Source organism: Panthera leo, chromosome D3, assembly GCF_018350215.1.
Source record: "Panthera leo isolate Ple1 chromosome D3, P.leo_Ple1_pat1.1, whole genome shotgun sequence".
NCBI lineage: Eukaryota > Metazoa > Chordata > Mammalia > Carnivora > Felidae > Panthera > Panthera leo.
The window spans coordinates 19,552,453-19,580,116 of record NC_056690.1 but is presented as its reverse complement, the minus strand read 5'-3'; the positions used below and the strand labels follow the sequence as shown (position 1 = coordinate 19,580,116).

The 27,664-nt window shown below is 57.1% G+C and overlaps 2 protein-coding genes across 3 annotated transcripts in view; one reads left to right on the top strand and one right to left on the bottom strand.

The window, feature by feature from the left end:
• RSPH14 (radial spoke head 14 homolog) overlaps positions 1 to 27,664 on the bottom strand; it is a 79,312-nt gene that overhangs the window by 31,361 nt on the left and 20,287 nt on the right. The gene's annotated exons all lie outside the window — the stretch shown is intronic.
• GNAZ (G protein subunit alpha z) overlaps positions 1 to 27,664 on the top strand; it is a 53,358-nt gene that overhangs the window by 19,658 nt on the left and 6,036 nt on the right. The window contains exon 2 of the mRNA XM_042910111.1: positions 3,301 to 4,480. Within this exon, the coding sequence (XP_042766045.1) occupies positions 3,758 to 4,480 (723 nt within the window). The 5' untranslated portion in view covers positions 3,301 to 3,757. The remainder of the gene's footprint in view (positions 1 to 3,300; positions 4,481 to 27,664) is intronic.

Genomic DNA, 27,664 nt, shown 5'->3' with positions numbered 1-27,664 from the left:
ATTTTTGATGGAGTCCTGTTTGTCTAATTTTTCTTTTCTTAAATTTTTTTAATGTTTATTATTTTTGAGAGAGAGAGACAGAGCATGAGTGGGGGAGGGGCAGAGAGAGAGAAACACACACAGAATCCAAAGCAGACTCCAGGCCCCAAGCTGTCAGCACAGAGCCCGATGTAGGGCTTGAACCCACAAACTATGAGATCATGACCTGAGCCGAAGTTAGACACTTAACCAAATGAGCCACCCAGGTGCCCCTGCTATTTTTTTCTTTTGTTGCCTGTGCCTTTGGTGTCATATCCAAGAGATCATTGTTAAATTCAAGTTCATGCAGCTCTTGACCTCTGCTTTCTTCTACGAGTTCTGTCATTTTAGGTCTTATATTTAAGTCTTTGATCTGCTTTAAGTTAATTTTTGTATATGGTGTTTCGTAAGGGCATCACCATTTTTTAAGGAAACCCCAGGAGAGACCAGAGAAAGAAAGGAGGAGAGACCAGAGAAAGAAAGGACACAGTAGAAAGAGACTCAGGCCACAGGCAGGTACAAGGTGCCCTGCTGGCGGGGTGGCAGCCACGCGTGAGCTGGCCTGTGAAGAATAGGCGGAGTTCTGGTATAGGAGCAAGGCGAGGGGGCCACTGATGAGCAGCCTGGGGTGACTGAGCCAGCCCTCCAGAGCACAGCCTGTGCTGGGCCTGGAGAGGTCCGCGGGCCGAAGTTGCAAGGGGAAGGATTTGGGTTTGAGAAGGATCTGGAGGCAGGGTGATCATGTGCGGCACTGCAAGGAAGCGGCCAATGTCTTGGTCTGTTTGGGTGCAGCTCTGCATGGAGGCAGAGGACTGGCCTGCACGACCTCAGGCCATGTCACCTGTCTGGGCTAGACCATGTCCCAAGAGTGGGGTCACTGCAGGGTGCCCCAAGGCATGGAGACCTGGTGCCTTGTTGCTGCTTGTCTAGGTGACAGTAAATGGTGGAAGGAACCTGCCCTTCTGGATGATCTTTGTCCCTGTCACTAACCAACTGAGAGAGAATTGGTCACTTGGGGCCTGGGTGTACCTTAGATTTTCAAGCACAAATTGAGGAAAACAGTAATGACAACATGGGGCACCCCCAACCTGTCTGGCATTGCCTTCAGGAGGGAGGGCATCAGCACTCCTGCAGGAGTGGTGCCCTGGGTGGCAGCTGCTGGGGACTTTGGACTTCTTTCTACACCCAGGGGGCTTCTGGGTCATCAGTAGGGACCAAGGAGCAGCCACTGGGTCCCTGCTCCACACACTCAGAGTCCAGGGTGGAGAGAGGCAAGTCCTGGGTAGCATGAGAGACAGGGCCTTGTTAAAGCCCTGACTCTTGTTTACAAAACCTTTCTTACAACAAAAGTTCATCAAGAAGATACAAGAAATATGGTAAAATGCAAAGAAGAAAAAAATCCCATGTAATTCCACCATGTGGAACTCACTGCTGCTCAAATCCCTTCCCTGACCTCTGCTTACACAGGGGTACATACCCAGCATGTCCCCCATCCTCAGTCTGATGGGACTGTGGAAAAGCGGCAAAGTTCCTCAGTCTCTTCAAGCCTGAGTCTTTCCCGTCCTCTCTCCCACCAGTGCTTACTGAGTTCCCGTGGTGTGCAGGGTACTGTGCTGCTCCAGGCCTCAGGGGACAGGCACCCACAAGTGATGAGGACACTGGGGCACTGGCTGCCACTGGCTGGGGACTAGGCTCTGCACTGAACACTTCATCTCTAACAGATGCTTGTGACCGGTGAGGGACAGGCTCTGTGATGTGGAGTCAAGTGCCCAGGCCACACAGCTGGGATGAGACTCATCATCCTGGAAGCACTGGGGACACATGAAGTTTCTACTGAGGGGGAGAGGTGGTGTGAGAGGTGCTTACAGGGCCCCTGGCCACAGAGGCAGGTGAGCCAGGGAAAGATCAGGCCCTCAGGGCCTGCTTTGGAGCAGAATTGCCAGGTCTAGCAGGCACAGAGGCCAGCTGGGAGGATGGACCGGTGGAGAAATGAGATGAGGCCCTTGGGTCTTGGGATCCGCCAGGCACCTTGGGTCCTTCCCAACCAGGACCTACCATGAGGGGAATGGGGACATTAGAGGGGAGGACACTGGCCATGGCAGAATGAGGAGGCTGCAGGGGGCAGCCAGGCTGGGACAGAGGTTGGAAGAAGGAGGCAAGAGTTGTGTGGGGCAGGCTCCCAGGTGGGGAGAGCAGAGCCTGAGCTTTGGGACTGCCCTGGAGGGGAGGGCTCTGGCTCAGCTGCTCATAGGTCAATGGGGGAGGCCCAGGAAGAGCATTCGGGCATCCTAGGTCAGCAGGTGGCTGGCTAGGGCTGGGCACTGAGGTGCTGAGGCCCTGCCTAGGGCATGAGCACAACTGTTCCTTACTGACCATCAAGGTGGGAGGCAGGGACATGATAGACTTGGCCTGAAACCAGGAAGCTGGTGGGCTGCCCCCTTGCCTTGCCCTGAACTCAGCATTTCCTGATGCCCTCAGACATACTCTGGCCTGTCTTGCTTCCCACATATGGCTGCTGCCCTGCATCCCACCCCCCAGCCCCTGCTCCCCTAACTGGGCCCACCTAGCCTGAGCCTCCCTCCCCCTCACCCACCAGGAGCCAGGCTGCTATCTACCCCGTGGTGCTCCCAGCCTGGGGTCTCCACCTTGCTCTGTTCCCTGCCTGTCTGCTTGCTGCCAGGCCTGGCCAGCCTCCTCCTGGTGAATGTCCTGCCCTGGGAGAGCAGGAGTGACTTAGCTCCTGAGAGCTGGTGGTGAGTGGGGGTCATCCAGTTACTCTGGCATGGGACCTCACCATAAACCAAGGAGGGGCCAAGACCCATTGATGCTGTGGCACATGTGGGTACAGTCCCAGCAGGTGTAGTAGAGGGTGAGGGAGGCCGTGGGAGGGACATCACAGCAGGATTGCCATATTGAATCCTAATGACCACCTGACCCAGAGACTGAGGCTCTGGGAGGGGGAGGTTGCCTGGGTCCAGTGGGCAGGGAGGGGTGGCAGGGCTCCGTACTCACTCCGTCACTCTGAAAACGCTGGTATGGCTCTGGGTACCCTTTCCTCAAGCACCAGGCTTCAGGCAAACTGGCTCACCAGGAGGGGTGTGGGGCGTGGCTCCCAGGCACGTTTGTTTTGCTGTGGTTTGGGCACGACTCAGCAGAGTTCGGAGGAAAGGAGGGGGTTTGATTCACTCTTCCCCAGGCTGCTTCCTGACGACGTCCGAGGTCTGACCCTTTCCCACCCAGCCTGCAGTGGGAGGAGGCTCACCCTCTTCTCTGTGTTGGCAGGTGAAGGGCGGATGCCCAAGGCAGGGGGGCCGCAGGGAGCACCCGCGGCACCAGTGGCTGGCCTTCCAGCCGCACTTAGCAGCATCGCCACAGCAACCAGCAACCAGACGGCAGCAGCCTAGGCAGCCGCTACAGTACAGCTTCCCACCGTCGGAGAACAGGGAATGACTACGGCGTATCAGGCCCCACATTGGCCTGGGCAGGTGGAGTGTCACTAGAGGGAGGGCTCGGCCACCTCCTCACAACAGAAGATCGCCATGCCAGCCGGAGAAGAGGTGCTGGGGCAGGGGCTGCAGCGTGGCACAGCCTCGCCCCCCCACCCGCACTGAGCGCTTCCAGGGCGCAGGGCTCCGTCTGCCGGGCATACCCGGCCTGCATCTCAGCGTCCCCTGCTTGGTGGCAACAGGGAGAGGTGCCCCGTCCCCTGCTCTGCATCTGGGCCCGCCGCTGCCGGACCATGGGATGTCGGCAAAGCTCAGAGGAGAAAGAGGCGGCGCGGCGGTCCCGGAGAATTGACCGCCACCTGCGCTCAGAGAGCCAGCGGCAGCGCCGTGAGATCAAGCTGCTCCTGCTGGGCACCAGCAACTCGGGCAAGAGCACCATCGTGAAGCAGATGAAGATCATCCACAGTGGTGGCTTCAACCTGGAGGCCTGCAAGGAGTACAAGCCCCTCATCATCTACAACGCCATCGACTCGCTGACCCGCATCATCCGTGCCCTGGCCGCCCTCAAGATCGACTTCCATAACCCGGACCGCGCCTACGACGCAGTCCAGCTCTTCGCGCTGACGGGCCCTGCCGAGAGCAAGGGTGAAATCACACCCGAGCTGCTGGGGGTCATGCGGCGGCTGTGGGCCGACCCCGGGGCACAGGCCTGCTTCGGCCGCTCCAGCGAGTACCACCTGGAGGACAACGCCGCCTACTACCTGAACGACCTGGAGCGCATTGCCGCGCCCGACTATATCCCCACTGTTGAGGACATTCTGCGCTCCCGGGACATGACCACGGGCATAGTGGAGAACAAATTCACCTTCAAGGAGCTCACCTTCAAGATGGTGGACGTGGGCGGGCAGAGATCAGAGCGCAAAAAATGGATCCACTGTTTTGAGGGCGTCACAGCCATCATCTTCTGTGTGGAGCTTAGTGGCTACGACCTGAAACTCTATGAGGACAACCAGACGGTGAGTGTGCCAGGCTTTTCTTCTGCTTGTTCCTACCACCGCTGGCTCCTGGGAAGGGGGTGGGCTTGAGGGTATGGGCAGGGCAGGACAGGAGAGGCTGCAGTCAGAAGGGGAGCCAGGGTGGTTCCAGCGACGTGCTGTCTTTGGGAGCACAGTGTGCAATGTGCTGGGTATCACAGCCACTACAGGACCTTGGAGTAGTGTCTGCTGTCACCTTTCTCAGTGGCTGCCCCAGCATGGGCAGGTCCCGTTCTGACCTCAGTACCCTGACAGGCCCTCAGAGCTCTGAATACCCTCTGAGTAACCACCATACCCTCGGGCTCCACCGGGTATGGATGCCCTCATCCAGCTGCTGACAGCACTGCCCTCTAGGTGCTCATAGACCCTAGGTGCCCAGGTAGCCCCCACCTGAGTGCCGCGAGCAGCCCACACCCTATGCCTGAAATACTCTAGGCATGGAGAGCCATCCCTTTGCTGAGTGGGGTCTGCTTCACAGCCCCAAGAGCATGTTGCTTGGAGCCCAGAGGACACCTGGAGGTCACTGGGGAAGCTCGGCCCTGTGAGGGGCTTCACTTCAGGTGATGTTGGGGGGCATTCAGGTGTGGGGGAGGGTAACGCTGGAGGCTGGGAGGGAGGTTGACAGATCTGCAGGATGAGAGTGGAGACAAGGCCCAAGCTAGGGATCCAGTTGTTGGTCCATGTGGCAATTCAGTAAATACACAAAACTCCTGCCAATCCCTGGCACTGTGGGTCCTGGGAACTGCAGCCATGGCCCCACAACCCCATCTGGATCCTGGGAGTCTGGCGGTGACAGGGTTAAGAACTATTTCTGAGGTTTAATCCCCAGGATTTGGGTGGGTATGGGGATTCTTTCAGGCCCTCAGCCCAGGCTGAGAACCACTGTGTGGGGCAGGAGGCTCAAAGGCATGTGGTGGGTGGAGGCCCCAGAGACTGTATGTAGCATAGGGAGGTACAATCAGGGTTGGTGCTGAGCCAGTGAGGGGCTCGATGGGGAACCTGGGCAGGGAAGGGAGCCAGGCCGCTGGCAAGGAGAGGGTGGGCAACCGATGCAGCTCAACCAAGGCGAAAGGCCCAGTGCACAAGCAATACAGTCTCCTTGGGCGCCCAGGGGTGGTGGTGGAGGCTGAGCAGCCAGATGGGATGGGATTGGCTAAGGCTGCCCCACCCGGCTGTCCTGCAGAGGAGGTGTTGTGCCCGGCAGAAGCACTGAGCAAAGATCTGGAATCTGCTCTTAAGAGATCTTTGATCCTGGAGGTGGGGGGCATGGGGGCAAACAGAAGTCTGCAAGTAGCTGTAGGTGGTATGGGACTGTGGGTGCCAGCAGCTCAGGGAGTCGGTGGGCTGGCAGGGGAAAGGGTGACAATAGTCATCAGGGGGACCCACCATGCTGAGAAATGGCAGGGATGGGGGGCTGACCCTACAGTGTTCAGGAAACCAGGGCAATGGCAAGGAAGGAGCTTAGTTCTTCACTCAGTCTTTTTTTAAGGCAGGTGATGGCTTTATTCTTTGGGTTTAGCTGGGAGTCTTAGTTGGCCCTGTGGCCCCAAGAAAGTCTGTGGATGGCTACGCGCTGTGGCCATCCTGCCAGGTGCCTGAGCATTTTTCTGGATAGAGAGAAGGTCTTCAGCTTTCGTCAGGTTTTCAAGGAAGCCCGGCCTCTTGGAGAAGAGGAAAGAAACAGCTGCAGGTAGTTACGGAGACAGAGGCAGGGCTCCCTTCATCTCTCCTGTATGCATCCAGGGGTCTCTCCAGGGCCGTGCCAGGCAGTGATGGTATGAGGGTGTCTGGGCTGACGACACCACATCCGCGGGGCAGGGCCTGCCTTGCTCCCAGTACTATGTGGTCTCTAGGGGTTCTAGTTCCTCTTATGCTTCTGCCTGCACCACTTCAGTGCCATGTGTGGTTCTTGGCAGAAGGAACATCCCAGCTGACGGGCGAGGTCAGGCTCTTTGATGAGGCATTGCTGTGAGCAGAGGACTCGGGGCTGACCAGGCCATGATGCAAAGCAAGTTGCTCAGGTGAGGCCCCAGAACACGGTACTCCTGTGGTCAGCTCTCCAGGCTTCTGCCTGTGTCTGTGGTGTCCTGAGGCTGGTGGTAGCCTGTGCTCTGGGACCTTCCCAGATCTTCCTCGGATCTTGGGGCTGCCTCATTTGTCATCTCCAGAGCAAGCATGGCAAATTCCTCCAGCAATGGGCCAGGCTCCCAGATCGTCTGTTGGCAGGTTCTGTCAACCAAGCCAGTGCCCACAGGTGTGGCAGGACGTGGGAGGCAGGATGCCTGGGGCCTGAGCTGGTCACGTGCTTCATGGAGGGATTTGGTTATTATCTCTGCTCTCTGAACCTATCAGCCAGGAGGCCACCCAAGTGTCCTTAAAGATGGGCCCGAGCCCAGGCCTTCTCCTGCCTGAGGCCCCACCGGCTCCACCTGGCCCATGCCTGCCTCCTTGCTGCCCCTCCCTTCTCTCCTCTGACCTTCGTGGGCTTGTTTCACTCACACGCTCTGCTGTCTCCAGCCTTAAGTGTGTGACCACCCTGTCTCTGCCTGCCCCAGTTCTTCAGGTCTCATCTCAGGTGTTACCTTCTTGAAATGCCTTCCCTGACCCCAACACCAGCACACCCCTCCATTGCAGCCTGTCAGTACAGGTGGGTCCCCTCTCGTGGGCAAGTGAATGGCTGCCCAGTTGGGCTGGGTGGACGAAGGACTGCACAGGCAGCCCCACACAGGCCGTCGCATCACTAGCCTACTCCCAGCCCTGTCCCTGTGGCGGCCCAGTGGGCAGCCCTGGGCGGTGTTGGCAGCTGCCGGCCTGGCTTGCAGGGGGGAGGGGTGTTTCTGGGAAGCCTGCATTTGCCAGGCTCTGGAGCTGCTCAGGGCATTTTCTGAAGGGAGGGACTAGCAGCCAGGCCTGCACCCCACCACTGCTGCCACCCTGGTCTCAGCAGGCCTGGGGAGGTAGTTGTTCCCCAGAAAAGGAAATTCCTCATGAGAAACTCAAGTGGGGCTGGAAATTCACTGGATTCCAAATAGTTGTGACCTTTCATGCTCTACCAGCAATATCTCGGGATGGAAAACAAACAGGCTGCCGAGGAAAGACAATACCCTCCGTGATTCCTCCAGCCGGCTGGCCGCTGTGGTAGGCTGACAGCCCAGGGGAGAGCCGGGCCAGGCAGAAAGCAGAGCCTGCCTCTGCCGGCGCCTGCAGGCAGCTCCCGTCACCACCGCTGGCCCACCTCTTCTGTGCCCCTGTCCTCCTCCTGCCTGGCCAAGGCAAGTGCCACCATAGGGGATGGGACAGGACTGCTACCCATGCCTTCTTTTCTAGGGCCCTGAACTGTCTTTCCTGGGCCGCAGCAAAGGCAAGGCAGCCAAGAACCAGCCATGGTGATTTTTGCAGAAACCAAGGGAACCTGGGGGCCCGGTGCCAGGCTCTGGACATGGCTCCCCAGAGCTCTTCTCCCCGGCTCGGCTCTCAAGGTCTCGTCTTCCCTCTGACAGCGGGCTGGCAGAGCCCCCCGCCCCCATGCCTGGCAAACGAGCCACAGCCACCACCACCACCTCCCCCCACCCACCGCCCGCTGGCATCTGCGTCAGCACGTTGCCAAGGGTAACATCAGGATCTCTAGGCTCCTGGGCGTGGAGGGCTGTGGAGGGCTGTGGAGGGCTACAGCAAGCGCAGGGCAGCACCTGGGCAGGGGGAGGCAGATTCCGGGTGTCCGTGGAACATGGCAACGAGCAGATGCAAGAAGCCAGGCCCAGCCTTGATTGTGATTCCCCACCCTCATCCTGGAAGGATTTAATGGGTCCTCGGGCCTACCTGGGGCCCCATGCCCCTATACAGTACCAGCAGGCACCTGGGGCCTCCAGAGTCAGGTGGGCCTCTACTATCGCCACATGGGACCCCCTCAGAGAGCACAGGGATGTGTCACCTGACTGATCCTGTGGGGTGGCTGTGCCTATTGTCCCAGTCACTGGTGGGGGAATAGATGGGAGTGCCCGGGCTTAGGACAGGTCATGATCCCTCCCTGAGCCACACCTACAGCCTGGGGCCACACCAGGTCTCCCTGCCTCTGGCCTGCCTTTTCTGGGAAAGCCATTTCCTGGCAGCTCCGCCTTCCTTCTGGGCCTGTCCCTGGCCTCTTCCAGGAGTAAAGAAAGACAGAGCTTTAAACTCAGAAGCTCAGCCATGGCCCCCCCTCAGGCGCAGAGGTGTACCGACTAAGCACCTATCCCACTGTGATAGCCCCAAGAGGCTATGTGCCCAAGGCCCCCCTGTGGGCGTCTCACCCAACTTCTCATCACACATCCCACCAGGTAGGGCCCCAACACCCTGCTGGGAACCGTGGGAAGGCACAGGGGGTGGGCATTTGCTACTGAATCTCTGCCCCTGTGGATCTGCTAATGGACTCTGCCGCTGCTTAATGGTATGGGGATTCTTCAGAAGGGGCAGATTAAAAGGCCTGCCTAGGAAGTGTCAAAGTGTTCTCATGTGAAAACCCACAGGGAGCTCACTAGTTACCCATTTTCTGGTGGAGCTGTTAGTGTTCCCAGCCCTGTAGAGGGTCTGTTGTGCACGTGTTGTGCACCTGCTGTGTACCTGCTGTGCAGATGTAAGGCCTAGACTCAAGGCCAGACGCCAAGATGAGCCCAACCATCCAAGCAGCACAAAGAGCTATTGGGGGGGGTAGGGAGGGGGGTGGCTGGTGGGGAGAGGGGCACACATCCAGCATAGTTGCAGCATCATTTCTACAAACCCTCATGTTGCCTTGGGATACCTGCCTCTCCTTCAGAACCTGGCAGGTAGCAGTTCCCAGGGGTGTCCCTTGATTTGCTTTCATCTAGGACCAACTGTGACCACAGGTGCTCTGGGCCATGGCAAGGCTCAGTGTGGGAACCCTGGCATCCCCACTGCTTATCCAACAGACAGCTGGTTGATGTGTATTGAGGAGGGTCCCTAGGGCGATGGGTAGAACACAGGAACATGCCCTTTAGGGGGTCAGGTTCAGCAGGTGGCGGGGGCTACATAACCAGACTCTAGACTATCGATGTTACCTCTGCCTAGCTCTGGCCCTCAGCTGGGGCCTCCTCCTCATCCTGGGGCCCTCAGTTCCCAGGGGAGCTGAACTACAGACAGGTCACAGGTCCACAGCCCTGTCATCCACCCACCCTAGATGGCATGTGCTATGGGCACAGGGTTGGCACACAATGGTGCTCAGCAGACTGGACTGGGCAGGAAGCATGCAGGCTGGGGAAGAGCCAGAGTTCAGAGTCCCATCTTCTGGGTGCACAGCCACTGGGACACTCAGCCCTTCTGGGGAGCCCCTGAAAGTGCTGGGCCCTAAGGGGTGGCCTGTGCAGTGTGCCCCAGAGGAGAGGGCTGCTCAAGGCTGTCTTACAAACTGTGTACCCACACCCTAGGACTGCTTTATCATTCAGCCCTAAAGGGAACTGGTTTTGGCACTTTAAAACATTGTGTTGTGTCACAAAATGGCATGTTAAAGGTGATGCACTGTGTTGCAGGAAGACAGGCTTCTACTTATTGTTAACAGAGCTGGTGATCACAGAGCTGGTCCAAAGGAGGTGATTAGAATGAGAAATAGCCAGATGTGGATGATACTTCTGCTTAGATTTAGAAGGGACTTCATATATCCTTTAGTGTCCCTAACCAGCCAGTTTTGCAAGTAAGGAAACTGAGGCCTAGAGATCATGCATCATGTGTCCCTGGGCTCTCAGAGGATGGGGAGTTGCAGTGCTCCCTCAGAGATTCCAGGGACTCCAGAATCCCCACATCCTGTAGGTACAGGGGTGCTCCACGGAAGGCCTTGGGGCGGGGACTGGTTTCCACCCTTGGGCTCAGGACAGTTGAGTGGCTGTCAGAGTTGGCCCTGCCCCCACGCCATCAGTGCCAGGACCACAGGCAGCCTGAGCAGAGTACATCCCCACTCTGCCTCATGCTCCTGACTGGTCGAGGACATAGATCCAGGAATTGTGCCATGGGGACTTGGGACAATTCCAGGGAGGCATGCCATTGACCTGCATAGAGGCCACTGGCCTTCCTCCTGCCCCCCAGGCACTGGTCTCCCTGAGCAGCTCCTTCCAGTCTCATGATGTTCCAAGGCCACATCCAATTTGTTGCAACCTCCACAAATTGTGGATGACCCTGGGACATCAGAGACCTCTTGGACCAGAGCCAGGAGGCAGGGCCTGGCTGGCAGAGGGGCCTGGGTTCCTTGGAGTGGACAACCCCAGGCACAGATCTGAGCTGCTCTGAAGAGCAAAGGCAGTAAGAGAGCTGGGCCATGACAGTGCCTCCCATGGCAGGTACAGGTGGGCACAGGGCTCAGCTGGCCACACACTCTCCCCAGCGGCATCCCTCCCACAGATTAGACCAGTTCTCTCTCTGTGGCTGGCTGCAAGGGGGACAGGCACACATGCATTCACAACTGGATTTCTGGTGGCCCAGAGGTGCTGTCAGTACCTATGAACAGTCCCTCTGCCTCCATGTGGGCTCCTCAGGCTCTGGGCCCATCCAAGGTCCTTGCTCTGTTGCCTAGCCCTTGTCATAGTCCTAACAGGGCTAAGGCCATCTGGTTCTCACCTCAGTGAACCCTGGGAGTGAGCCCATGGCCCCCACTCAGTGTGTGGCCACCCTGAGCTTCAAATGAGTCCCCACGGAGTGTTGGCTCCAGCCCATGATGGGCAGAGGTGAAGTGGAGGGAGCGTAGAGAAGGCAGCAGCCATCAACTGTCACTCCCCTGCAGCACAGCCTGATGCCTATATGTGATCCATAGATCTTGCCAACTGATATGTCAGTTCCTTGGGCTGAGACTTCCTTTCCTGTGTTCCCAGGGAGACATGCAGCCACTGAGGCCATTGTCAATAGGTCTTTCCTATGTTCCTTCATCCCTGTTGCACTGAGAACTTCCACGGGCTCCCATTTCCTGTCTACCTTTGTGCTTGGCTCCTTGCCCAGAGTAAGTCTGCAGTCCCATACCAGCCAAACAGAAGGATGAACCTCAGCCCAGGGCTCAGGCCCACCTGCTGCTCAGCATGGCCAGCTCCTCCATCCCTGCTCCGTTCTGTATAGTGGAACTTTGGGATCCTAATACAGCCTTTCATTTATCCCATACCTCTTCATCCTTGGGACCCAGCTCTGCCATTGAGCATATCAGCCACACCTCCATGGTGGTCACCTCCTGCTGTGTCACTGGAGGCCCCTTTCGCCCCAGGCACAGGCTGTCACTAAGCATATCTGGAATGTGATCCCCATCCCTCCCCCTCTTCCACTGTGACAGACTGCCACACGCTTTGGCAGAATCTGCAGTAGGGACCTCCACAACGCTCCTCGGATCTCTGAGCCTGGTGGCCCTCCCCAAACAGGAAGTCGACTAACTTGGGCTCCATCGTGGGCCTCCCTCATAGGCGAGTTGGGGTCGGCTTCTTGCCCTAGTGCTGACGAACCAGGAGGGAGGGGGGCAAGCAGGCACTGTCAGCACTGTGCCAGCAGAGTTGGCCCACTACTTGCCTCAGAGGACACTGAAAGCCAAGGTGGCGGCAACAGAGCCTCCCTCTCTGCACACCAGCCCACCGGAGGGCCAGAGCTGCCCAGTACCAGCTCATAAGTGTCAAATTTTCACTTTTTAAGAAGTTGATGAGCTAGCTGTTAGACATCATGTTGGTAGCTTAAAATCATCCAGGAGAACGTATTCACACCACAGAAATTGGCGGATGCTACAAATCAGCGTCCTCCCAACCTGCTGTTAAACACTCACCAGCCTACTGCAGCCAGTGACCCCAAAGCCTAGCCAGAAGGGCCCCTTCTAGGCAGCCTCATTGATAGGTGAATTACAGGATTCACCATCTGTGTCTTTTTGAAAAGCTAGGCAGTGTCCCCCTTTTTCAGCCTCCTCAGCATTTCCCTACTCCGGCCCTGTGACCGCAGGTGTTATTTCTGTTCACGTTCATCCCGCTTGAGAACAGTAATTTGCCAGAGTGACTCCACGCTCGTCCTGGGCTCCCCCTCCCACTCTCCCCAGGCAGATTTACGAGAATCCTTTCTGCGCAGAGAAGCAGACTCCGAGCTGGGTAGTTCTGCTTTCTCTCTGTCAGCACGTTAGCAGACTAACGTGAGACCATCTGCTCGAGCCAGGGCCTGTCCAGTATTCTTCTCCATCTGAGAAGACAAGCCCTGTGATACTCATTCAGGAAGCGTTTCTTACACACCTCTTATGTGCAAGAAGCTCACCATCTAGGGACAGAAATGATTGTGTCCCTTCCTTCTCTGAGGTCAGATGAGAATGATATCACGCAGCCCCTGAAGGGCTGGGGTGGCTCGGCCAGCACCCATTTCCACTGGCCCCATGCTCGCTGTCGCTGGCCTCAAGGCACCCCTGTGAAGCAGCTGTCTGGGTTTAGAGAAGCCAGAAGGGCCTCCTCTGCCCCAGAGACGAACTTGCAGGAGAGAAGGGGGGCCGAGGCATCAGGATCAGGGCCTGGGTGGATTGGGATAAAGGTAGGGGTGGTAATCTGTATTCAATGTGGACCTTGCAGAATCCAGCCTGGCTGTGGGGGCTGTGGGAGCAGCCAGTAAAGGCAAGACCCAGGGGCTGTTTGAAGGGGGCATGGAGAGCTAGGGCACTGACTACCCTGCAGGAGAGCCAAGGTCCCGGGTGCTGCAAACAATCCCCAGCAGTCTGGGATGGGCATTGGTGCCTGCATACCCTGGGATGGTGGAGCCGGGGTCTGCTGGGGCCATTGCATCTCCCACAATCTGTGCATTTCCCCCCTCTGCCACATGATCTGCTCTAGAGGACGCCCCTTCAGCTGACCACAGAATGTCTCCATTCTGTGCTTCATGGTAACACTTCCCAGCCCGCATCCGACTTGGCTACCCAGACCAGTGGGGTAATTAATTTCCCCAGCGCATTAGCTCTGCTCCTTACGCACACATCAGAACAGCTCTGGGTTTTAAGACACAGATTATTATTGTTTTAAGGGATTTCTATAATCCGAGAACTGAAAAACAACTTGTCCACTTATCAAGAACAGACTGCAGGGTTGCCTGGGTGGCTCAGTCATTTGGTTGACCGACTTGAGCTCAGGTTTTGATCTCGCGGTTTGTGGGTTGGAGCACCACATCGGGTTCTGTGCTCAGAGCCTGGAGCTCAGAGCCTGGAGCCTGATTCAGATTCTTTATCTCCCTCTCTCTCTGCCCTTCCCCTGCTCGCATTCTCTCTCTCTCTCTCTCTCTCTCTCTCTCTCTCTCTAAATAAAAAAAAAAAAAAAAGATTATAAAAAAAGAAAAAACAGACTGAAGGAAGGAGGCTGAGAGTAGTGGGGGCCAAGCTGAGCTGGGGACCCTCAGTAACCTGCAGAGATGGGGACATAGGACGTCTGCAACCCAGGGGAGTCCCTCAACTGCAATGAACAACACCAGAAATGCTTCTGTGCTAACAGGTTACCTGCAGGACCCCTTTTTACCCATCTGTAGGGCCCGTGAGGCCCCACTGGCTCTGACAGTCTAGAGTTTCTGGGGAGATTAGAGTAGCAGTCAGCTGAGGGAAGGGGAGGGGCCCTGGGTATCTGACAGTGGAGCAAAAGGCACTCCTACTCCCCTTGCACATGGCTCCCGACTGGACACATGTCCTCAGATCCAGAGAACAAACGCTCAGGCTGGCCCAGGAGCCCGGGCCACAGCTCACTCTAATCCTGCCTTCCTCACCTCCAGTTGGCATAGCCCTGGCTCATGCACTTTCTCTAATTTCATTAATAAACCTATTCAGCCAAAGGCCCTGGGCTGACTGAGGCAACCTTTGGTTCTTGGGTGGCTTCCCACCCTTGGGCCAGTAGGAAAGGCACTAAGTGGAGACTTCTACTCCATGGTGCTTTGTTCAGTGCCCACTGGGCTCCCAGGTACATCCCCTTTGGCTCCCTTTTTAGCCTTCTCTGCCCAAGGACAGGATCCCAGAAGGCAAAAGGGAGCAGTACCTGGCCAGATGAGGCCCCTGGTCCTGCCCATTCTCAGCTTGGATGATCTGATCCAGTCTTGACTTCCTCATCTGTAAAGTGAAACAGCCCCTCAGCTCAAGGACAAGACATAGTCTTGATGATATTTGCCATTACCTGTGCCTGTTTTTGGTGCCTCAGCGCCTGGAACTGTGGGGCTGGTGCTCTGTTGGAGAGTACAGGCACTGGAGTTTAGACCCTGGTTTGAGTGACAGGGAAGGTGGTATGGGAATCAGCACAGGCCCATGGGGAACATGGTACCATCCTGCCATTTCATTTTCCTCTCATGAGAAATTGCCATGACCTCCCCCTGGACAAGCAAGTGGGCTGAGCCTGCATATAGCTGAGCAACACCCCCCCCCCACCTTCCGCCAAAGCTAAGGCCAGCCCACCATATAGCAGGCTGGGGCCATGTGTGGCCTGAGCTGAGACTGGTTCCCCAGGGTAGTCTGCTCCCCAGGGAGCCTATCGGTAGCCATCCTGCCCACCTCCCCCCTTAATCCCACACACCCCTCCCAGGGCCAGGCTTCAAGTGCCTCTTAAGACATGACATCACATCATATCACAGGGGCTACAGACCCCACTGAATCAGGATAAGGGCAGTGCTGGACAGGCCTATCATGCTCTGCTCTGACACTCAGACACTTTGGCTTTTTGTACCCCTCCTGACCGGGGAACCTGGCACAAAGCTCTCAGAGCAAAGGCACTGGGGCACTGCCAGGTCTGGGACAGGACAGGTTCCTCCTAGGGGCATCCCAGTTCCCCTGGCTACAGTGGTATTGGGGGGGGGGGTGCGGAGGGGGGCGGGGCAGGAGGTCTCATCTGGTCAGCAAGGAACCTGTGGAAGTTGGAGGCCTGACTTCCCCCAGAGCTCTCACAGTGTGTGAGTCTAGCCTACAGTCAGTGAGACTGTGACTGTGACCACTGACTAGCTGGCCCCTGGCTCACCCTTCCCTCAAATCTTGTCCCTGTTCCCACCTAGTGCTCTGTCTGCAAGGCAGAACTGCTCTGGCTCTGTAACTAGGCCCAGACTGTCCTACCCACCTGTGGCCTTACCTGGGCGTCACCCTGGGCCACCCCATTCTCTCCCCCGACACTGCCTGTCTGGGAGGATGGGCTGGCACAGCCCTGGTGAAGCAGGTGGGCACAGGTGCAGGTGGGGTGAGGTGTTTGGGGGCCGCCCAGGGGGCAATGACACATGATCTGCACATCCTGAAGACCAAGACTGTCTCCCGAGTGAAGACGAGGACTTGAGGCCAAAAATGGAACACCACCCACTTTGTCTCACCTCCCTACCTCACCTGTAAATGACCTGAGAGGGTTGGACAGAGCTGGCCAGAGTGAGCACCAAGAAAGCACTGTCTGCTGCTGAGAACCTAGCAGGGTACAGGGTGTATCAATGAACCAATGACAGGTACTGTACCTGTATCCTCCTGGGCAGGATAAAGCCAGCAGCCACCACCTCGGGCAAATGCAGTGTCAGGCACTGGGCCAGCAACAGCCATTCCCAGGGGGAGGCCCCTGTTTTGGCAGTGCTTGGGATCCATGGAGGGTCCCATGGGCCTGCAGAATTCCCTAAATCACACTCCCATTGTGTGGCTGCACCAACACACATGCATGGGCAATCCTTCCTTGGAGAGCCTCTGCCACTGATCAGATTCTCAACGGAGCTGAGATCCCAGAAGACCCAGAAGATTACACTAGCCTCCCTCATCCCCTGCAGATGGAGAAGCCAGGGTTAGGGCAGTAATGACCCACAGCCAGAGGTTCCCCCTTAAGGTGTCTTAATGGGGACATCTCCCCCTGCCCCCCACCCCACCGACCCTGTCCCCAGTTTCCCATGTCTCTGCAGGAACTGGCTGCCAGTGGTTTCAGCAGCCTTTGCTCCTGGAGGTATGGCCCAGGAGTACAGGAGTATGCCCAGGAGTACGGAAGCATGCTCCTTGTTGAACAGAGTTAGACAAGGGTGTTAGGCTAGTAGGTTCCAGAGGAGTCCTCTGGAGCTAAAGTTGGGAGAGTTTTTTGTGCTCTGTTTCCTCCCTCAGTGACAGTGATGGTCTGCAAGCCCTGGGCCAGGCCTGTAATCTGTGTTGCCAGTTTCCAGTCTTCACGAACCTGCATCCTGCTGTTTGCTAATTTCCCATCGGTGACTGACAGCAGGGGGACTTAGATCAAGCTGGCAAGATTTAACACAAAAACAAATAGGAAACAGTTCTCATTTCAGCTAAAGCAAAAATGCATTGGGGCTTTAAAAGACGTGCTCCTGCCTGAGGCGGTGGGGGGGGCAGGGGGTTAAGGTGAGGGCAGGTGGGGCCACAGCCTAGACTTCATCCAGTACTGCCAATAATCTGCTGGGTGGCCCAGGGGCCCCTCCCCTGTCTGGGGCTGGGTGTGAAGTGAGAGAGCAGAATATGGGAACTCCAGGAACCTTTCAGAGAAGATGTTTCCAGTGTTCCCCTGGGAATTTGCTACCCCAAACTGGGAGTTGTTTCTCATACCTAATCTGTCCCCTCAAGTGACAGGCTGCTCACCACCCATGTCACACTAGCCCCAGGGTCCTGTCACCCCAGGGCTCTGCAGATACTTGTGGGAGAGGGATGGTCCTTTCTGGTCCTTTCTGGGTTTAAGATCCTGTAAGTCGATTCCGAGGTTCAGTGAGAGCAGAAAGCAAAACCAAGTGATGTGTGTGTGTCTGGGGTGCTGGTGACACCCGCTCAGACTCTCAGGGGGACAGCTCGGCAATTGGGAGCCCCAGGGCTTTGTGTGGCCTAGATTGCCCAGGTCCAGGCTGGCCCAGTGGCATAGCTCCCGGCCCCTTGTCCCTTGCGCACCTCCTGGGGAGTTTGGGCAATCCATGGGGCTGGGGCACAGCATGCACTCAGAGCTCGGATGGCTGTGTGGGTTGTGGTTGGCCACAGAAGAAATGGAAGGGGGCAAGCTGGGCTGACCACAATTGTATTCAGGCACGTTGGTTCTCAGCCCTGTGCCAGGCAGGCACCCTGGGAGAGTCGGTGGCACCCAGGCCCCAGCCCTTTCTCTCCAGGGGCTGACATCCAGGTGGGAAGACGAAGGCAGGTCAGAGGACAGAGACTAGACCCCCAGATGCAGCCATGGGGCCCTGCACACAAACCTCTAAGACCCTCACCCTGGCAGGGTGTGGCCCCCACCACACAGATGAGGAAACTTCAGGCTGCTCAGCTGGTCCCTCTCTCTACCACCTTATAAGGAGGACCCATGGCTCTCCCCTGCCCAGGGCATGAGAGTTCAGGGACTGGGAGGCTGCCACCCTTGCTATTACTTTGGGTCTCCCTAGTCCCCTCCATGTATACATGGGGAAAACAGGGGCCAGCAGACAAAATGGCCCACAGAAGGGGGGTGGAGGGTGGGTGCCGAGCTGGGTGAGAAGTATCAGCGGCGGGTGGTCCAAAGCTGAACTGCTATGGGAGGCAGGAAGTAGCTGTCTCCCGTTTCTGGCAGGTTCGGAGGGTTTTAGGCTATTAAGACCCGAATTTCAGCTTTACTGGCAGCCTGTTATCTTGTTTAAACAGGCTTTGCTGTTTGAGTAGCAGGCCTGGCCAGTGCTGTTACTATGAGCGTTGCAATTGTCACTGGATTGGGGGGCAAAGGGACAGGCAAGCAATGACTCTGACTTCTGGACTGGTCGGAACACACCCCCAACCCAGAGAAGCCCCATCCGTTGCTGGCCCAAGGCCTGCAGGGCTGAGCACTTTAAAATGGGCCACTTCTGAGCCTCCTGTCCCCCTCCCTCCCTGCCTGGGCATGCAGCAAGCTGGGCCCTGGGGCAGGAGAGATCTGGGGAAGAGAAGGAGAGGACAAGGTGATAGGAAGGTCAGGGGCCCCATGAAAACCTGGACTGTCCAAGGGCATGAGGTGTGCCACCCTGAGTTGCTAATCTTTTTGTGTCACATGCTAATCTCCACTCTAGCCAGGGAGTTGTGTGGCCCCAGGACTGTCCGTCCCCAGGTGGCAGCAGAGGCTGGGGGTGATAGGAGCAGGTGCCAGGCAGACCCACCTCACAAGGTGTGGATGGGAACACACCAGTGGAGTCGGGGCCTGGGGCCTCTACACAGAACCCCCTGGGGTTGGCCACAAGGGGCTGAAGTAGGAAAATAAACCTGAGACCACATCCACCAAGACACAGGATCAGGCAGTTCCTGATCATTTTAAAGCCAGAAGAGCGCCTACTTAGCAAACACCTTTTCGGCTAGTTTTGCCAGACTGAGCCACTGAACAACTGAGCTGAAGTGAGGAAGAACACAGGCCAACTGTCTGTGAAAGACCAGGGCAGCATAAGGCCTGTCTCAGAGAGGGAGGCCCAGCCCTGCTGTCCTCAGTAGTCCCTGCCACACATTTGGGGTCCCGGGCAGGGGAGGAGGCCAGGGGCAGTATGAGGCCTGCAGGCCATTTGTGGGGCAGGGGCACTCTGCACCCACGGCTCCTCCCACCCCACCCCAGCCCCGCACACGGCTGTGATGCCAATAAGATTGCCGACAGCGTGCACCATCTGGCCCTGCTGCCATCACCCTGCATCCAGCAGACCACCCTGGCCGGGCACTGGAGAGACCAGTGCCCCTGACGGACGGGGCACTGTGTTCATGGCAGATGATGAGCAATACCAAGAGCAGGATCCAATTGGGCCTGAAGCTGTGTAGCAAATTAAGGTAGTGACTAGGGCGGGTGCTTCAGATAGGGGGCTCACAGAAGGCCTTGGGGAGCTGATCCTCTCTGTGGGAACCCAAGGGAAGGAAAAGCATAGCAGTGGTGGAGGCCCTCAGGCGGGGAGGGGCAGGATGAGTCAGGGAGCTGGCGGAAAGCATGGTATCATCCACTGTGATAGAAGCGACTGGAAGGGTTAGGCTTTGCAGTGATAGGGCCATGACAGAGTCACGGAGCAGAAGCAGGGAGACAGTCTGGCAAGAGATGGTAGCACTGGGAAGGAGAGGTGTGGACAGCTTCCAGGTGTGTCTGGAAGTACCATCGATGGGACAGGATGCGGGCAGAGCCCACAGCCTGACACTGGGCCCTCTGCACACCGTAGCCCCACACACACACCTGGCCTCTGCTAGGGTTGTGCCCATGGCCTGGGGTGCCGCCTCCTCCTCTAGTGGCAGAAATCAGCTCATTCATCAGTGCCCAGCCCAGCTGGCACACCCCACTCCGTGCCACCTGCCCTCAAGCTTGCATGGGGTGGTGACGGACAGTTGGTGGCATGTGTGTCCTTCCCCTAGGGAGACTCGGTTTTCATAAGCCAGGACTGCTCCTTGCTCTTCTCTGTTTGTCCCTCGAGGCAGGAGTGTGCACTACATTCGGTAGGAGCTTAAGGTGTATCCAAGGGACTGACTGAGGTCCGGAGAAAAGGGCAGCCGAAGCAGCCAGGGGAGGTTGGGCTTGCATCTCAGTGCTGCTGCACCCAAACAGCGGTGCTCAGTGGGTGGGACACTGGGCCTCCAGCCTTCTCTCATTATTGCCTATTGACCACATTTCTGTTGTGACTCATTGCATGATAGCCCAAAGTAACTGCCGTCTGATGGCTCGCAGGACCCAAGGCTCTCGGGTAAGGTAAAGCTCAAGGAGAACCAAGGCAGCCCTCCATGGATCTGGCCGCAGAGTGGGTGGGTAGCCCTGTTGGAGCAGACAGTCTGAGGGCTCCTCACTCAGGCCCTCACCCTGTAGGGTTGCTTCCTGACTTGCTAAGGGTTCAGCTGCTGACCCTTTCAGCCTATCCACACATGCCACCCAGGGAGCCCTAAAGCTGGTAAGTCAGAGAGATAAAGGGGTCAGATGGAAGAGGGGTGGGTGCTGATCTGAGTGGACATCTGACCAAGGGTCAGAGAGCAGGGGTAACCATGGCCTACACTGGGGAGGCCTGTGGCTGGGCCCAGGGACATGAGAACAGGATGGGATAGGAAGACATCAAGTGGGAGGGTGTGGCGGTGCTGAGGAGAGGAAGCCCCCAGTTGCTGCGACAGATAGAGGGGAAGGAGGGGCATGAGCTGCTGTCCCTATGTGTGGACAGGGCTGTGTCCGTCTGTCTCAGCCTGGGCATCTTGAGGGTTTACACACAGCTATGGGGGCAGCGCACCTCCAGGGCCTTGAGGGCCTAAGTTTGGGGGGTGGGTGCAACCGACCTGGGCCTGGCAGCAGTGGGAAGCAGGGCTGTCCTGAGGGGGAGTGCTGCTCACCCCAGGGGTCCTGAATGCCTTGGAGGAGGGGACGAGGGTGAGCAACAGTGCTTCCTGGCTTGCCCACATTGCCCTGGTGGCTCTCCTCTCTGTGCTGTCCCTGCACATTGGGCTCTAGAGGCAGTCAGGGGCTCATTGATTCATTAGCCTCATTAATCCAGTTCTCTAGTCTGGCAAGGCAGCATTTAGGTTTGTGCGAGGAAGAAGTAGGAAATGCTAACCAGATTGGTTTGGAAGTGACCCTGGTCATCCAGCTCTGTCCCCAGACACGTCCCCCTTTCCTGAAGCCAATAGCAGTGGGGGATGACCAGGCCTGGGTGGCTGTCGTTGTACGGGGGGCTCTCCTTGGGCGATGGGGGTGGTAGGCCTGGCAGCGGGGCCTGGGCAGTCCAGGTTAACCCTCTGAGCCCCAGTTTCTATGTAAAATGGAAATATCAGGAAGAACCCCACTGTGGCTTCCCTCCGTGGCATGTCTGGGAGCCTCTTACAAGCCTCTTCTCTGAGATGAACACAACTGGACATCTAGGCATCAGGGTAGCCTCCACACAAAGGAAGAAGCAAGGCCCAGAGCCATCAGGGGCAATTGTTGAGGTTAACACTGCCACAGGCTAACTCTGCCAAGGGCCAGACACTATCAGTGACACGACCTTCAGTGACACTACCAGCACCTCACCTCCTCTTCCATCGGGAGGCCCCCTCCACCCAGGGGTGCTCCAGCCAGGAGTAGGTCACAGAAGGACCTCCCCTCTTCTCTGTCCACTACCCTGTCCCTCAGGAAGAGTGGGGTCCACTCAGCTCCCAAAGACCCTCCCCTACCCCCCAACAAGTAGATAGTGATGGACAATATTGGTTATTCCAGCCAGCCAGGGCCAGGCCCGTGTGCCCCTGGGAAGGGACTCCTGGCCCAGCTCAAGGATCAGCAGCCTCCCGCCATCGGTCTGTGTTGCTGTGTGAGGCTCTGAGGGTGGAGGCTTTCTCCTCAGTTGTCATGGAAACAGCAGTGAGTCTGCTGAGCATCTGAGTACTCGGCTCAACAGAGGGAGGGGAGCAGCCACCCTGGGTGGCAGCTGCTATGACAGACTCTCAGCAGCTCAGCATTTGGAAGGACCCCAGGGGCTGCCATGCTCTCAGCTTGGTGAGCACAGAGGGCAACTCAGAGGCCTCCTTACCCACTGTCTCCCTGTTGGCAGCTGGACCGTAACCACATCTGCCCTCTTGTCTGCACAGTTATGGTGGTTTCCATCCAGGCCTGGGTGAGCCGAATACACAGGCCCTGCCTTCCGGGAGACAGTTCCAATGAGGGGACACATACCATGCGGCAGGGGAAGAAGGTAAAGAAACATGGATTCCAGCAGGCAACAACCTTGAGCTGGGGCTGCCTGGGGAGCTCCGAGCATCCTGTCCCCATCCCTGCAGGCATGAGCCGAAATGACTCAGGCCTCCTCCCCCTGCTCCCGCACTGTGCCTCTGCCAAGCAGGAGCAGTCGTGCTGCCTCACTGAGTGGTTTTTGTCTGTCTGCCCATCCCTTCCTCCTACCATCACCTCCCAACTGCATCCCAGGCTCCTTGAGTTCAGGGGAGTGTGTACAGTGGCCTCCCCCTCCGGCTCAAAAGGAGAGTGGCAAAGCCCAAGAGAGACTTCCCTGCAGCATAGCCGTCTGTCTGCCGGTCAGGGGCACAGCCACAAATCTCTAGGCTCCCGCCAGGCAAGGGAGGTGAGCTCAGCCCAGCCGCAGAGGGACACCTCAGAAAGTCTTGGGCACTGCCTGATTTCGGTGTGGGGTGTGGTGGGGTGTAGAGATAGGCAGGATGTTGGCTGGAGATGCTTCTCAGCAGAGGTGAATGGCAAAGGATGTCTTGAAGCCCAGATATGCTGTTTGACCCCGGTTCCTCACTGAGTCCGTAACTCCTCTGAAAGGAGAGCGGAGTATCCGAACGTTGACCAAACAGCATCTTTGTGAAAACAGCACAGGGCCTTGTGCCTAGATGAGGTTCTGCTGGTCTAGCATCCTTCTTGCCCCTAGATCCCACCCTGTCTCCTGCCCCTAACAGTACCTGTCCCTCTTCCACTGCTTCCCTTAGGGACAGCCCCCAAGGTACGGTGTGAGGAGGCCTCCAGCTCAGGATGGGGCTCTTGCTGTGTTTCTTGCCACCACCACCCTTTCCCCGGGGGAGGCCTTCTGCCTGTACCCCTCAAATTGAGGGTAGATCCAGGCCAGGGTGAGCTCCTCTTGGACAAGCTAGAGCCTAAAAGGGAATTGAACCCTGGAAGAATGAGGACCCTCAGTGGACTTATGAACTGGCTGGGGAAGCAAAGGGTTTTGAGCCAATGGGCAGCCTGCAGTCTGGGCCCAGGCTGGCCTCTTCCTCATCCCTAGATCAGCCTCGTTTTCATAGCCACCTGGCAGGGCCATCTGAGCATCCCCTGGCCACTCTAGACTTCTCTGCAGCTTTACAGGAAGAGAAACATACACATATGTTTGTCTTAGCGCCAAAGACCTGCCGCCCCACTTCTTTGGAGACAAAGAATAAGCTGTTTCCCTGACTGACTGACGCCATCCTTGGAGTGGTTTTACTCTGGAGGCAGAACCCTGTCTTTACACCAGTCCACAGCTGCAAACACACCTAACACAGGCCCTACCCACCCCTTGCTCCTTCCAGCCAGTACCTTGGGGCATAGGTCTGAGGGTGGGGCCCACTCCCCCTATTTCTGCTGGAAAAGTCTGGAGACAGCAAAGCCAACTTCACCTTGGTAGGGTTCAGGATGGGCCAGGGAAGTCTCGGAGGCTCCTCCCGCCCACCAGTCCCAGAGCACAGGATTCCAGGCCTCACCTGCTTCTGCTGGCGATGCAGTGGGAAGAGGCAGTTGGCACTGCACTGAGGGTGGGCACCAGACTGCCCACTGGGACATGCCACTCACCGGGTCAGCAATGCCCCACCCTTCAGACCATGCCCTGCCAGCTGATGGGGAGCCCCCGTCTTTGGTGCCCCCAAGCTTCCACCACAGAGGGAGCCCAGAGGGGCCAGAGGCTTGGCTGTTACTTTGTGAAGGGTGCCAATTTGATGTCCAGCCCCATATGAAACCTCCCCCTTGGCCCATCCGGCCATGGCGCTGCCAGGCAGCCTCAGTGCCCAGGTCCCACCCTTGGCGCCCTTGGCACCTGGCACTCTGCTGCCCGGGGCTAGGCCCGGTGGCTCAGCTGCAGGGTGGGCAGCTATGGGGCTGGCTCCATCCATGGTGAATGGAATTCATTCATGTGCATAGCCCAGCCTCCAGCCTTACTTCCAGTGTGAAAAGCCGAATTCACAGTTCCCATGAACAAACACTCCAGGCTTTTCTATAACAGGCAGACTTGAGCTTTCCAGGTTATAGCAAAACTGAGACCTCATATTAGAGATGAGGAAACTGAGTCCCACCTGGGCTCTGAGGCCCCAGCTGAGCCAGTGCCAAGGCCTTGGCCCCCTGCTGCATCCCTTCTACCACCCTTCCCAGCTTACCCACACAGCAGCTCTATGCCTTGGCTGGTCTTTACTCCAGGGCCTTTCCCTGCCCTTCCTTTTTCCTTTCGGAGCCCTACCCCCTATAAGGCCCGGTAGAGATACCCCCTGCTCCAGGAAGCCTCCTCTTTTGGCTCAGTCATACCCCTGATGGCTGCTAGCAGCCACAGTGTCTGGGCATGGGGACTTAGCTTTCCCTGAATGTCACATTTCAGTCCTCAGCCACCTTGTGAGGAGGCACGCTACTCAACCTCGTTTTACAGGTGGAGAAACTGAGGCTCAGAACAGCTGAGAGCTGGTGACTCACATATCAAGGATTCTGACCCTTGTTGACCGCTCCACAGCCACACCACTTCATTCATTCCATCCTGCCCAGGACAAGCTCATTGATGACAGAACCATTGGCTCTTTCTCTGTCTCCCTTATGCTTAGAACAGCATCTCATGCAAAAGGGCACCTGGAGAGGATCTACCAGGGAGATAAGGAAGGAGTGAGGATTGCAGGGGCTCAGCAGTGAAGGGGTGTTGAAGTGTTGACAGGCCGAAGTTTCCAGGTCAACTTGACCCTAGGGTTCAGGCTAGTGCTGGGAAGAGTTGAAACCTTGACATCCCCTGCATTTTGTGTGAGGTCTAAAGCTGGAGACCTCTGTGGATACCAGCTGGCCGTGCCCTGTGCTGTGACCACAGTGAGCCCTGTGCCGGACCCTGGAGAGTGGGAACCTGGTGAAGAGTGAGCAGACAAGGAGACAGGACGGGTCAGCACAGAGCCTTCCCCAGCCACACAACATAACACATGCTACCACCTCCTGGCATATCCCCCACTCAGATTTACCCATCAGGCCCCCATTTGGCCTTCCCCATGTTCCAAGGGTCTAGTTGATGGCATGTCTAGCATGAGTCAGCATTTGCATATGGCTGCCCAAAACCAGTGTGACCCTGGAGGGTCAGGAGGTGCTGGTCCCACCACCCCCCCCTAGAATGTGTGTCCACATAAGAGAAGAGGGCACTGGGAACAGGGTGGACTGGACCAGTATCCCAGGAGGACTACAGAGCTAGGAGCTGGTATGGAAACCAAGGCCACCTGTAGTGTGGGGACTCCACTTTCTGGGGACCCCAGAGGGAGCAAGGAGCAGCATCCATACAGCCTACCTCTTCTTGGAACAGAATAGTGGGGGACCTGTGTGATAATAACAAGGCAGCAAGGTTCGCTAAGCGCCTGTATCTAGACAGGGGCCATGCAGCATGCCTATGGCTCCGCCCACCCGACAGCTAGATGGGGCCTCAAGGCCCAAGAGACAGGTGGAGGACCCAGGGCCCCACAACCAATGATGGAAACCGTATGAGTCTTTGTGTGCGTTTTCTCCATTAAAAGCCACACCTTTTGATGAGGCTGCTCTTACTACCTTCTCACAGATGAGGGGTTGAGGCACTGAGAGACAAGCATTTTGCCCAGAGTGACACAGACTAGAGACAGCCTGTGTAAGGTACTGCGGAGCAGGTGAGGGCCAGGAACAAGGAGTGACGTGGAGGTGGGGGCTGGGAGAAAGATGAGAGCACCCATATCATGAAAGGCCAGCATGCCCCTCTGAGGAGTCCAGCTTTAGCCCCAGGAGCTCAGTCAATAAATCTGGGAATTGAGAGGGTTTCAGAGCATGCCCATGCCCCTTCCCCACAGCTTAGTCCTCAGTCCCAGTGGTGGTCAGTGAATCACCACATACAGGACCTGGGTCCTAACAGAACACCTGTGGTGGCCTGTGAGGAGAGAACAGGAAGGGCACCGCCCTGTGGGCACCCAAAGGTCTGGGTGGCCATCAGGAGAGGTGCGGTGGATAGAGGTCAGACCTTGAGGCTCTGAGGCTCTGGGCCTCTTTCTCTTGCCTGCCTGCCCACCGTTTGGTGCTGCTGGAAAGTGACATGTATGTTGCTGTGTGGGTTGGTCAGGCTATGGTGTAAGGTACCCAGCTCCAAAAACAGGCCCCACCCCTCGTCCGCCCCAGAAGCCTGTTGAGTTGCAGATATGCTGCACACAGGACCCCACACTCTCTATCACAGACTGTGGAGGCAAACTGCACGAGACCAGAAACTGGCTCAGGCTTCAGGAGGCAGGGAGGATGGCCCAAGAGGGCAGGAGACTGAAATGAGCCCCCTAGAGAGACAAGTTAGAAAGACCCAAGGCAGGCTGGGCTGGTAACCTGGTAGTCCTTAGCCAGCTCCCTTACCCTGTTCCCCTACCTCCCTCTAGAAACTACAGTGCCTTAGGGGGCTGAGCAGTGCTCCCTGCCCCAGCCATGCAAGGAACCAGAATTCAGAGAGGGACCCAGGACCACGGCTGGAGGACACCCGCTGTCCCCTCTACCTCAGGCAGGCCAATGAGCTCTCAAGTCAGTAGGAGGCAGATGTTCTGGAAGAGGCTGTGCGGGAAACGTTTGGACAGACCCTTTTGCCTGTAGCAGGGCCCATTATCCTCATGTGCAAAGTGCAGCAGCTGTACCTGAGTGTCCATGATTGGGTTCCAGGCTGGATTTCTGGGACAGCCCTCTCCCACCCAGCCAGCACGCAAGGAAACCAAAGTCTGCCTTGTCATGACAAAGCTCATGGGCCTGACCTGTTAAATCAGGGAAACGATGGTAACTGGAGGTGCTCAGCCTGGCACTTGGGGCTGTCCTGTGCCCCACTAAAAAGCTAAGGGAACCTAGTGCAAGGACGCAGGCCTCCTTGAGGGAGGTGGGTCTTCCACTGAGAGGTGAAAGGAGACAACAGACAGCCCTGTGCTGGGGCAAGGGGCAGTGAGTGACACGGGAGAGTGCCCAGTGGGCAGCAGCAGCAGCCATGGGAAAAGGCCCAGTAGATCTGGGCTCTTCTCATATCAGCACCTTTATTCCTCCTCACAGTTATCTTGACATTGAACGCCGTGACCATCCCATTTTACAGATGAGGAAACCAAGGCCCAGAGAGAAGAAATGACTTGTCCAAGGCACATCAAACACTGGTGGTGACAGTGAACACCAGGCACCTGGCTCCAGACCCGGTACTTGTAACCAGGGATAGGGGACAGCCCTTTTGTGACACAAGGAGAGCCATCGTAGAGAATCAGAACCAAGGGGCAATGTACCAACTCCCCCCACCACCACCACCACCACATGCAGGCTCTCCTTTGCATCCCAGCTCACCCTGGCTGTTGGCCTCAAAATGTAGCTGGTCCCATCCAGGAGACCATGGGTGCTATCACATGGTAGCCATGTGCCTGGTGAAGGCCTCTGCTGCCAAGTTCAGCACTGAACAGAGACTCCAGACTCACAGGCCAGCTAGCTCCTTAGCAACAGGCCATTAGGTCCAGCCTTGTGACATCCACAGGCCACCCTGGGAGAAAGTTCATTCAGTGACACTGAGTATATTTGGACCTGTCCAAGCAGGAGCTTTCTTTTTGCAAATGGCCAAGAAATTACTTCTTTACCACCC